General features: G+C 40.4%; 2 protein-coding genes across 7 annotated transcripts in view; one reads left to right on the forward strand and one right to left on the reverse strand.

Moving 5' to 3' along the window:
• Positions 1–1,269: 1,269 nt before the first annotated feature.
• myl1 (myosin, light chain 1, alkali; skeletal, fast) lies at positions 1,270–6,631 on the forward strand. Its single transcript, XM_004555525.5, has 6 exons — positions 1,270–1,502; positions 2,132–2,159; positions 3,816–3,959; positions 5,019–5,192; positions 5,293–5,370; positions 6,091–6,631. Exons 1-6 carry the CDS (start codon positions 1,374–1,376, stop codon positions 6,117–6,119), a joined length of 582 nt encoding a protein of 193 aa, XP_004555582.1. The 5' UTR covers positions 1,270–1,373; the 3' UTR covers positions 6,120–6,631.
• Positions 6,632–6,785: 154 nt separating this feature from the next.
• Positions 6,786–12,977, reverse strand: part of map2 (microtubule-associated protein 2) — a 103,733-nt gene continuing 97,541 nt past the window's right edge. For all 6 annotated transcript variants that reach the window (XM_076875147.1, XM_076875145.1, XM_076875146.1 and 3 more), the window contains 3 exons: positions 11,471–11,552; positions 9,773–9,885; positions 6,786–8,537 (listed from right to left, as the gene is read on the reverse strand). In XM_076875147.1, coding sequence (XP_076731262.1) covers positions 8,316–8,537; positions 9,773–9,885; positions 11,471–11,552 — 417 coding nt within the window. In that variant the 3' untranslated portion in view covers positions 6,786–8,315. The remainder of the gene's footprint in view (positions 8,538–9,772; positions 9,886–11,470; positions 11,553–12,977) is intronic.

Genomic DNA, 12,977 nt, shown 5'->3' on the forward strand with positions numbered 1-12,977 from the left:
TTGCACTCTTGGCCTTGTCTGGGTTACTGGCATCAGCAGCTGAAAGCTCCACTAGGTCGCCATCTCCCTGTGCCTTTACATCACATCCTTCCTGTGGTTGTGGTGACCCCTCCTCCCCATTCACCTCCCTCAGTAGAGAATCAAACTGACCACAGCTGCTGATCTACCCAACGCACATTATCCGTGACTAGAAATAAACAATGGCTCTTTATTAGTTCTGAAAGACACTCCTTCCACCACCTGTTCATCTAAAAAATGAGATATTGACACTGACATATTAATTTGAAGTAGTCCGATCAGTTAGGTTTTTTTTCTGACTACAGCCAACAGCAGACATATTTCTTACCATAAAACGTCATATGCATTTATTCCTTTTTGAGTTTTCTACACTCTTAGATACACACATATTCCAAATGTATTTGTATCAATACTCCACTGGCACCACATATAATAGGGTCATCTCAAGCTAAATATTAAAGCAAATGTGCCATGTTCTTATGATTGCACCATCGTGATATCAGTTGCACATATTCTAAATATGTTGTGTAATATTTTAAAGGAATGTTAGAAATATCGTCACCTTAAACTCACTGGAAACACGGATATCTGTGCTATATTTCAAATAAATTTCTGTGCAATGCTTGGATACACAGCTGATGGTAAAAATGAAGCCCCCCGAAGAGTCCATCAGAGATGTTGTCAAAGATCAGCTCAGCTAACATTACTAACATTAACTTCTGCTTGACAGCAGCTGATTTCATTTTCCATCACATGTCTAATATTGCAGCTCCACGGGATCTGCTCTTTAGTTTCCATCAAATTGCTTTATCTCTCCTCTACTCAGACACATTCCCATTTCTTAGGTCAGGTTTTAATGGTCTGATAGTCGCTGATTTGTGTTAATGTATCCATATCATCTATTGGATTGGCCTGAAAAACATTTCAGAATATATTACCTAGATAGTGTACGCAATGAAGCGCAAAGCTGTGCGTAAAAGTGGGGGCAGTGCGTAAAAGTAGATCCTTTAAGAAACGATCCAGCGGAAAGATCACGTGACCCCGGATAACCTTTCACGCCGTTTCAATGTTTTCGTTTGTGATTATAGGTATATGGCTAAACACCTTCTGGCTCGTAGCCCTATATTCCAAGTTTAGAGAGAACCCCTTCACATACACACACCCCTCCCATCCGCTATCCAATCCTTACACGGGGATAGGGTTGACGGGTGGTCAAGAGGAAAAATAGTCACATATATATACGCCCCAACGGTGATTTCTTCCTCTGTGCTCAGTCTGTGCTACAGTCTTTGTGTGTCACCCGATCCGGGAATTGTCTGTGCTTCAGGGCCAAAGTAGTTCTACTATCAGCAAAAATGGCACCCAAGAAGGACGCTAAGGCTCCCGCAAAGAAAGCCGAACCTGCGCCCGCACCTGCACCTGCACCAGCGCCCGAGCCAGCCCCTGCTCCCGCAGCTCCCGCTGTCGACCTTTCCGCCATCAAGGTACAATGACCTGTGAAGGCCTAACCAGATCTACACTGGGGTGCTGGATACCGAGGAAGGAAGAACTGGGATTTATCTCTCTCTCTACTCATAAAGTTGCATGACAGAAGTAGACGGATGCAGTGTTTTTGCTAAATGGAGTAAGAGCTTGGTGGAGTGGCGGGGGAGGGGCAATCACCATTTATTACATTTATATGAATGATTTGAATATCTATAAGCTTATACGCACTTGAGAGTCAGTGAGAGCAACTGCGGGTTGGCAGGACCACAATAAAAGGTGTGCAGAGTATTGGGGAGAATGAGTGGGACCATGGATAGCGCACCATGTCTTAGATCTCTTAGACCACACCCTGGGCTCTCTGGATTGGACTATCAGAGTAGGGACTAATATGTGATGGCAATGCAGAGTGACACCAAATGTGGACATGTTAACGTAGCTAAAGATGGACCTACATATGTGGCATAATATGAAGCTAAATTTGGTTTTGATGTGATTGTTTAGGGCACAATAAATGGGAAGTGCCTGATCACGTTGTTTGAATACAAATGTGATGTTAATTACATGGCAAGTGATAACTTTTGCCTTTCCATGTTTTTTACTAAAATGTTGCTTTTATATTGGCTTGTAGGTGGAATTCAGCGCAGACCAGATTGAAGGTATGTAAAACTTAATTCACCTCAGTTCTATACTGTTACTTACAGTCCACAAAACTCAGCTGGCCCTCCATCAGAGAAATCTGAAAATCTGCCTTTATCATAAAATGTGACTTGCAAATTCCATCAATTAAAAACATACAGGGAGCAAAAGAGAAATAACAGAGTACAGCAATGTAAAAAAAACTACAATAGACATCATAACAGGTCTCAGCGTATCCATGACAGTTGGACACCTCATTCATTTTTGTATTTTGAAATTCCACAAAGCCATCAAATCCATTCTGAAGCCCATTTGTGGCTAATGAAGCTCAGAAACACTTCATGCGTACAGTCAGTCTTAGGAAGACTTTTACGGTTTCAGAAGCTTGACTGATTTGCATGCTTGAATAAGAAACCGCATATGTGGTTAAACATGTGGCTTCTTGCATGGAAAACACTGGCAACAAATGCATCAACTAACTGAACTTGTTAGTAAAAATAAATAGGACAACTGGTGTCAAGTTAAAAACACTCAGATTGCATTTTAAAAAGCATTTTGATCACATCACAGTTTGGCTGTAAAGAGTATCATTTAATAACGAAAGGGTCGCATGTCACAAATCAAGCCAGCAAATCCCTGTGACCAGATATTAACTTTAGCTTGTTTACATGCTTTTTAGAACTCTGTGTCACTAGATCAGCGATATCTCATTGTGTTCCAAGAGCCAACAGCCAAAAAAAACAAGAAAAAAAAAGAAAAGATCGGAAGATTTAAAGATTACAGATGGAAGCACAGTAAAATGATAGTGTAGTGTTTGACAGATAGAAACACCTGTGTGCTGTTGGTTGGAACCACATGACCAAACCTGAAGTCTGGCAGGCTGCTTGTTACACTGCAGTCAGCATTCCCTACTTTTACTCAGCTCGCCCACAGAGGGCCTTGCCTTTAAAAGGAGGAGCTCATATTCTCAGCTATGTTTATCAATTCCAAGGTGGTCTTTTAAAAGAGCCCATTGCCCCGCTGACTGAGAGAGAAGGAGACAGCTGAGATGAAAATAGTATGAGGGGTGACGAGATCGGCAGGAGAGACTCTATTCAGCCAGTAATACCACAACCTTTTGAGATGTCTTGCACTTGTTAGATATTTTCCTTGTCAGTTTGTAGCATAGCTGTCTCCACCTGCTGACAGGCAACAGCTAAGGCTGAAATATAAACTAGTGACTCGGTTTAAAAAAAGCATTTACACAAACTATAACTTCAATTTTTGAAGTAAGATATGTTATGTTTGCATATACATACAATCAGATGACAATGCATATCACATATATTGATGAGCAACTGTGCTAGTCTATAAAATAAACATCACAAGCTTCTTTTTATACAAACATAAATGCAAAAATATTGCAATACCTCAGGTTAGTGCTATTTTTATGCAATTAAATGTAAATGTGCCCCAAATGCAGTTCTTCTTCTTTAAATAGGTTTTTGCATTGCTGTAGTTTCTGTTTAATAAAGAAATTCTACAGTTAGAAGGAATATAACAGAAATGTCTTACTGTCCATGATAAAGACATAACAAACTATAATGATTATAAACTTTACCAACTTTGAGATAAAATAAAAATGGAAATTATGGATCATTAAGCTGGCAAAATCCTCTCTTGCTTCTGTTAAACAGACTACAGGGAGGCCTTCGGTCTGTTCGACAGGGTGGGTGACAACAAGGTGGCTTACAACCAGATTGCTGACATCATGCGCGCTCTGGGACAGAACCCCACCAACAAGGAGGTGACCAAACTGCTGGGAAACCCCTCTGCTGATGGTACAGTAATGACATTTAGTAACTGCTCCCTCACTTGATCACTTAAAGATTTGCTACAGAAGATGTTAGGGAGCATGAAATACATGACTAGATTCATTCTAATCCCAATAAAGATAAGTTAGCAATTTGCTTTTTGTATTGATGCCAGTATGACATGCTGTCGTCACTGGGCTAAAACAAGGAACATTACTAACTGAGGCATAGTTCAAAAGGCTAATTTGTCTAAACTGATTTTAATAATATGTGTGGTAAACATTAATGGATAGCTCTGGGTTTTTGGTAAAATATGCAAAAGAGGTGTACAGTGCTGCTGTCAAACACAAACGATAGCAAGTATGAGAGAGAAATTATCAGTAGCTGCTTTTTTGACTGGAAGCAGTCATGTTCAAAGAATTGAGAAATGATCGTCTGCTCATCAAAAGTGTCTTATATTGTGGTCAGGTCTGTGCCTTTGAGGAAATGGCATAATAAATTGTTTATGCTGCCAGCTAGTGGTCAACATTGTCATATTCATTCATAAACTCTCCCAAACTGTGAAGTGTAGCACAGAGCTATGCAATAAATGCTCACGCTTGTCCACGTCTTGTATTTTTCAGTACAAAACGTAGCCTGATCTAAAACTTTTTTGTTTGTTTTTAATCACACACACTTTGTATTCTAAACTAACAGAAGAACTATATTATTATAGTGGTTAACATATTTGCCTAAGACGAGAAAGATCCCTGGTTCAAGACCAGGAGGAGACACAAATCCCTTGAAGGGCATGTGGTATAAAAACCTATGCTAAATCCAATATGTGAATCTGCCATGGCAGCCCCTTTAAATAAGGGAGCAACTGAAAGAAGACAAATGATGGTGTAGGTGCAGATTTGTGCAAACTCAAGACTGCAATCAAGATCAAAATGACAAATGACCTAATAAATAAATAAACAAAGTAATAAATGTGCCTTAAAATAGGACTGCGCTGTGCTCAATCGTGAACCTGCTGAAGCTCTAGAACTCTGAGCCTTCCTTTAGTGTCACCTCTAGATCCAACTTACTCTACCTCCTTTCATGCAGACATGGCCAGCAAGAGAGTAGAGTTTGAGGGCTTCCTGCCCATGCTCCAGGCCATCATCAACAGCCCAAACAAGGCAGGATTTGAAGACTATGTTGAGGGTCTGCGCGTCTTCGACAAGGAGGGCAACGGCACAGTGATGGGTGCTGAGCTGCGTATTGTCCTGTCAACACTCGGTGAGTCAGCCTAGGATGCGTTTCCTTTGATCTGTTCAGGTGCGTGCCCGAGTCGCTTTGTGTGTTGTTAATATCAGATGTCCTCTGCCTCCCCCTGCAGGAGAGAAGATGACAGAGGCTGAGATTGACGCTCTCATGACAGGACAAGAGGATGAAAACGGCTGTGTCAACTATGAGGGTGAGCCACACAGTCCAACAACAGCTACATAAAAACATGATGATACTATTACTGCTGCTGATAGTATTCACACTGTTCAAAATAATTATTAACTCTATTATTATAGATTGTTTTATCTTATGTGAGAATTACTTTACAAGTTTTGCTTAATCTAACCTGTGAAAACTATTTGACTCCTTCTGTCTTGGAGCTTCACATCCCTGATGATGTCATTGCTTTTCTTTGATATTAATAGAAGTGTTGAATCCAGACTTTTTGGAGTTAACACACAGTATCTTAGCCTCGTGTAAGTCTCTCTTATAGTCTTAAAGAAGTGACTGTCAAACCTTTTCTAGTGTCATCTGTCCTCTAGACAAAAAAGTGTAGCTTAATAGATGAAGCTATTATAGACAGTACAAACTCTCATACTTTAAATGCTGTGAATCACAGAAAACAATATCTTAGAAACAACCACAGCAGAGATAGTTTCTTACTTTGCGATTTGCTCATAAAATGTAAACAGCAAAGAACAAAGTGCTTTTTATCAGCAAAGAAAATGTAATGAATGATGAGGGTGTTAACAGAGAAACTGCAGTGTCAGTCTTCACATTTAGTAAATGAAACATATGTTTATTTCATGGAAGTTTGAGAATGTATTTTTCTTCCAGTTCACTCAGTTTTCCCTCTCTTCCTTTCTTGTTTTTTTTTTTTTCTGTCTCCCGCCCCGGCCTTCGCCCGCAGCCTTCGTCAAGCACATCATGTCTGTGTAAGGACCCTGCCACCGTGGTGGTGAGCATCGTACATGTGCAGACCCCATGGTGTCGCTGCATTCGCTCGCTGCTTCCTGTACCATCTGTGGAAGCAGGGGGATCAAAGGACTATGAGATATCATTTCCTGAATCCTTGTTTTATTTTTTCAACACTTTCTTTTTCCTCTTTTGTCCAAACTGGTGCTTTTTATTTTCCTCTCTTCCTCCTCCTGTCACTTGGAAAGCTATCCTGATTACTCATGAGGTGCTTCTTTCGTTATCTTCACCAAAATCCCGCAGTGTCATTGGGGTTTATATTCGTCACAGAGGAACAGTGATGGATGGGAAGGCGGAATAACGATGACCATCCCTCCCCACTTACTGCCTGTCTGGCTCTCTATCTGCCAGTAAAGTGACTCGTTTGGCCCAGGACTGGCCATCAAAATGAATTCAATCCTCTTCCAATCTAACCCTCCCTAAGTCTTAACTTATTGTATCCTCTGCCATTTCACAATAAACTTTTCACACTCCCATTTAATTTCCCTCTTTTTGACTCCGTGTGTTGTACGCTGATATTTGGACATTTATTTTAAGCCAGATGTTTTCAAAAGGAAGTGGTTTGACATTTTGAAGTTATATACGCGGTGCTTTTTCTGGTTAGCGGAAAACAAAACAAGTACGTCACTTTTTTTCCCATTTTTTGGTCGTTTTATTGTCATTAATTATTGTAACTGGTGTCATATCAACAAGAGAAAAACTGCGTACATCTACTTGACCTTTTAAATACATTTACAGTTGCTGTAGGTTGGAGTAGGAGGTGGGGAAGGGGCACACAGAGATGGGGAATGCAGAAAAAACACGGAAGCAAACAAACAGTTGCAGGTGAGGGCAGTAAGTAGTGGGCAGGAGGGCAGGGCATACCACAAATGGTGTCTGAAAAAGAAACTAGATCACCCAAACACTTTTTTTTTCCTAACAGACATAACAGGAGTTGACTGAGTCTTTTTAACTTTTAGGATTTTTCAAAATATTTTTGTCCAATTTATTCTCCCGCATATTGCAACAAAACATCCAGATACGGTAGCGTCCGCTGTAAAACAGCAGGGGACCTGCACCAAAAAGCACACGCACAGACAGATTTCAGAGTAGCTGCATCTTCTGCTAAATATCAGGTCGCAAATTGTAGCATCTCCTCTGTGGTTCCGGCAGTCCTGATGAGGGCAATGTCAGCCTGTAATACTGGAGAAATGTCAGTGCTGTTTATTCTTGTGAGCTGCGTCTGAACAGACTTTCCTTTTGAGGATGTTTGTCGAATGAGTGCCAGTGTTTAATACTGCTGTGATGTATGGACAGGCTTCTGCGTTGAACCGCTGAGCAGGTGCAAGTGTGTGATGCACTTTGACATGACTGAGATGCATTCTTTAGCAACACCAAATCAGCTGTCTGACATTGTCACCAAGCATTACACTGTAAACAACTATTAACTACAAAACATGAACTTGTTTAATTTTTATCCAATAAATGAGGAAATAACTTACTAAAATCCTTATTTTAAATTACAAAATAGCCTCTTTTAAGACTTGAATCCATACATGCTCGTGGTAACATGACCTAGTTGCTTGCATAAATGCAATTTTACAGATTTTCAAGCCATTTTTGTCACTTCCTTTTAAAATGTTTTCAGGACATGTAGATGGCAAAGAACCTTTATTTTATACATGTTTCTATATATATTTGATAAATATATTATATATTGGATGACAAGAATGATTTGCAGTAAGGATGCGTGTTTTGATAGGGTGTCCATGCACGTTTACTGAACAAGAGCAACACGTGCGGTGTGGTGGTCGTGGCGTTATTTCTTATTCAAAGTAGAAAAAAGGCTGTTGCTTCTTCAACACTGATCCAAGACCAGTAAAGCCAATCTTTTGTCCCCACTATTTAGTGGATACAGCAAACTTTTCTTTGCAACATCATTCAAAACGAGGGAGATCAAAATCAATCAGAAATAGGACGTTTGGGTTTAAAATAGACAGAAAACAGAATAAATAGGACCAAAGTACAGTAGCTCCTACTTTGAGTCTCTACTTAGAACCGGTTTAGCTGAGTAGTAGCGGTGATCAGTCAGCCTTAGGGTGGCAGGAGAGGGCAGAAAAGTTTGAATGGATCAGGATGAGGACGTCTTGGGTGCAGAGCAGCGATCCAGAGATCCAGTGTTCACAAACCCTGCTTGGCCAGAGCTGCAGTGACATCCTCCGCCAAGGTTGCTAACTGTGGGGAATCCATCATGTTGAGACTCCCGGAGGATGATAGATGGCTTTCGCGGATGCGGTGGGGAGACACTGAGCCAGAGAGACCTGGTGACTGGATGATGATCTCGGCTCCATGATCTACTCGGGCCTTGGCATTGTCCCGAAATGTCAACCTGTGGCTTTCAATCTGTTAAAGGCAGATGGTGTGATGTGAGAAGCGAATAGGGAAAAACAAATATTACTATCAGACGTCATATGAAATATTGATTCATTTTAGAAACGGCTTTAGAACAAGTGGAAAAACTCCCATGCCTCCAGAGGATTACTGATCACTTATTAAGAGCAGTCATGTATGGACTGATGTATATACTGTACCTTTACTGCTAAAGGAATACAGCAAGTTTTTGGAAGATTGGCCTGGTGGAAACACCGTTTTGTAAGATTTAAACTTAATTGACTACAGAACTATGGAAACAAATAGTTAAGATGCACACACACAATGACGTGAGAGACTGATGGTCATACAGAAAATGATTATTTCAAGTTATTGCTACTACAGAAAAGTTTTCCAGGACTCTGCAGTCATGTGAAAAACCAAGTACAACCCATGGTTTAATATCTTCTAGAACCACCTTGAGCAGTAATAATCTTAAGTAATAATTTTCTACACGACGTACTCTTCTTTACGTTGCATCAGTTCATTGTGGTTTTCTCAGAGATTCTATTACCAATTTTCTGGTTTGCTTGTTCTTAGTTTTTCACATGACTGCAGAGTCCTGGAAAACCTTTTTTCTGGTTTGCAATGCAACAAGATAGTTGTCTAGTTGCATTACCCAGTTTCAGCCAAGCTTTAACTGTCAGACAGATGGCCTCACATAGAGTACTTATACTGAGGAGTTCACGGTCGACCGACTGAGTGCAAGGTGCCCAAGTCCTGTGGCAAAAACAAACCCAAATCATCACACCACCATGCTTGACAATTGATATAAGGTGCTTGTGCTGATATGCTGTGCTTTGGTTTTGACTACATGGAACAGTGTATATTACAGTTAAACATCTAAATGATGTCTGATTGAAAAACACGCTCTAGAAGTCTTGCAGGTTTAGATGCAACCTGAGCTTGGTTGCTATGTTCTTTGTAGAGAAAAGCTTTCTCCTGACAACCTTCCAGACAAGACGTATCTGTGCAATCCTTTTCTAATTGTACTGTCATGAACATTGAGTCTGAGATGTAGGCCTTGGGCTTTTTTTGCAATTTCTCTGACTACTGCACAGCCTGAGATTTGGGTGAATATTGAGTAAAGGGAGAGTAAAGGCTATTACTTATGAGGGCTTATATTTAAATTGATGAGTAGGACAATCTCTCAATAACTTGATGTTTTCCCTTAAATGGCTGATTAGAAGCATGGAGCTGACACTCACCGTGACGTGGCCTCCACCAGGAATGTGGTGAGCATTTTCCAGGGAACCCACCTTTGCTTGGGCTTTGTCTTTGAAGTCCAACTTCACACTCTCGATACGCACATTACCACCTCCTGTTTAAAAGCAGAAGAAGTGTAAAAACTATTAAGTGAGAAGAGCGCTATATTAATTGTAAGTATTTATTTCAATTTTGAAATTGAAACAGCATCAAGTGAAAAAAAATGCGAATACTTAGTCACCAAATATCCACCTAATATCTACTCAAGACACGCCCACCTTATTAAGAAGTTATTAAAGGTCAGATGAGAGAGTGAGGTTAAAAATTGTGCAGAGTTAAAGTATGAAACCCCAGTAGCTTCTCAATGAGAGTTTAGGAATAGATGAAAGACTGTAATAAACATGGCAGAATGAACAGCAGGTGGCGCTGCAGGACAGTCCAATACTCTCTATGGGTAAATAAAAAGGGGATTCCATATTTCTGCCTGGGGCTTTGCTGCCAAAGTACTGGTAGTGCAACTAAATCTTTCCAGTTCTGTAAATTAAGCTGGAAATTCAGAAAATGATTTCAAAGGCCAATTCAGATAAATATAAGCACAAGTTCTGTGCAGTTATCCGGAAGAATAAAAAACATAAAACCACTTTTATGGCATCTAATAATTATGATTTATATTTTAATTGTAGAGCTTTTAACATGACTGTCACAGAGCATCACACTGCCCTACAGCATCAGAGAATTTATTTTGTTGTATTAATGGAAAAGAAATTTCAAACTTACCAACAGCAACCCCTATAACCAATATGCAAGTTTTCTTTTAGTGCAAGTCCTATGGACTTAGGAATGTTAAGGGATTACTGTGAAGGCAATTTATTACTTTGCATTTCAGAAATTTGGATGAACAAACATTAAATTGAATGTAAAACCCTCTCCAGGTTTGATGTAACCCAATTTATTAACATCATATCCCACACTCTAACACTCAAGGTATAAAGACAAATTTCAGAAAATGCTGCCAGGAACCAAAACACCTCCTACATGCGGCCACCTGCGGACACATCTATCAGGCTGTCAGTTTACTGCTTGCTTCCACTGTTGTTGCAAATTTAGATACAGACTGGTCCAGGAGCTGCATCTGATTGACATGTTATTTCAGGAGTTAATAAAAAAACTGCCAAATGAATACATACATTCAAATAGGGCAGGAAATTCTTTGTCTAACAAATACAAGAAAACCGGTCTTAGAACGTCTAATCTGTGTCCCTTGGTATTATCGTGTAATGATAAGACCAGGTGGAAGCGCACAGGGGTTTACCTGGCATTGTAAGCCAGCAGCATCAAACAGAGTTGGGTGATGAATGTTGAACTCAACACTGTTTACCTGTCTGGCTTGTCTACTATGCACTTCCTTATGTCACTAAAAGAAAAAATGGGAGCGTGCAGTTCATCTTATCTACTCACATTTTTAGCTTCACATGCAGTCATACCTTGAGGCTTTCCAGTATAACCACAGTCTGAACTCAAAAGCTCATGAAATTTAGATAAATTGCTCAAGTGTATCTAAGCAGTTCGACGGCCTCCTGGACATCCCACATATAAAATTCATATTTGAAAGTAAGGGACTGCAGCAGCAACCTTCTGGTCACAGCACACTCACTGCAGTGCAGTGTTGCCCTCTTTGTAGGGGAACTGCAAACCTTTACCTGGCCGATGATGGATGTTGTCTAGAGAGCCACACTTGGAGGTCACATGGCTCAAGTCAATCTTCTTGTTCTGTATTTGTACCTGGAAGGAACACAGTCAGGAAAAGGCAAGTTTAGAGCCCACAGTTCAAGGCAAGATCATCAGGTCCCCCCCCCGATTTATCAAGAGGAATACATCTGATCTAGATTGTACCTGTAACCGAAGCAACCTGTTTTCAAGCTGTAAGTATGTCTTGAAAATAATTTGTCCCATTTATAAAACTGAACAGATACACATAACAGTGAGAAGTGTAAGGCAAAGAGAGGGCAAGGACACACCGAGGAGGTCTGAAGAGCAACCCGCAGAGAAATGTGTAAGGAGTGAACTGATGAGACAGCAAACATAAAGCTTTAATCACAGCACGATGAACAAGGACAGATACACCACATCCTGAGATGAATCACGCAGACACGCCTATGGTCAGCAACCTTTGCCATGTCGCTGATTTAGTACAAATGTCTTTTGTAACCAGTGATTTTGTGTCCCGTAATTTCAACCCTCTTTACAAGGCCCGGGACACAAAATGACATAAAAAGTAAGATGACACATAGAAAGTCACATAAAAAAAAAAAAAACCACACCGCAAGCACACAATACTGTATGCAGCCTTTACCTACAATATATCTTGTTGTGGCCTTATTGTTTTGTGAAGCTGTGGACTGACAAAGAACACCAAGTCTCTTACACATGCAAAAGACTAGCAAAAGTATACCATATGAGTTTTAAAGAGAAGAGATTATAAGTGCTTTGTGTCAGCGTGGGTGAACATCAGGCTACTGTTTGGCACATCGCTCCTGTAGTCATGTCACTTAGGCATCTGTTAACCCCAGAGGTGTGGACTCGAGTCACATGACTTGGACTCGAGTCAGACTCGAGTCATTAATTTTATGACTTTAGACTTGACTTGAAAAAATGTTCTAAGACTTGTGACTTGACTTGGACTTTTACACCAATGACTTGGGACTTGAATTGGACTTGAACCGGTTTACTTGAAAAGACTTGATATTTTACCCCAAATATAAAATTTAACATGCATATTATATAGAGATTGAAAATGTGACGTCATTCACGGGTAGAACCGCAAAGGATTCTGGGAACTCGTGGCAAGCGGTACTAGCGCACGCAGGCTTTCAATTGAAATCAGTCACACAGCGATAAAAAGAAACACAAAAATGTCAAGAAGCTGTTGTATTATTAACTACAATAGCCGGTCGCATGACAGCCACGGGAAGCCGACGGGTAAAGAGATCGGTTGTTATCGGATTACGTCGTTGAAGAGAAATTGTTCGAGCCATGTTTCCGAAGTAACAAAGACGCGACGGATGGCCTGGATTGCAGCCATTCAAAGATCAAATATAACGTCCCAGAACACTCCAGCTCACAGGTTAGTCTGCTCCAAGCATTTACACAAAGGTCAGTCTGCTGTTGTAGTTAATGCGTCATTTTCATAACATAATTAGTGATATA

This window comes from Maylandia zebra, linkage group LG16, assembly GCF_041146795.1.
Source record: "Maylandia zebra isolate NMK-2024a linkage group LG16, Mzebra_GT3a, whole genome shotgun sequence".
Lineage (NCBI taxonomy): Eukaryota > Metazoa > Chordata > Actinopteri > Cichliformes > Cichlidae > Maylandia > Maylandia zebra.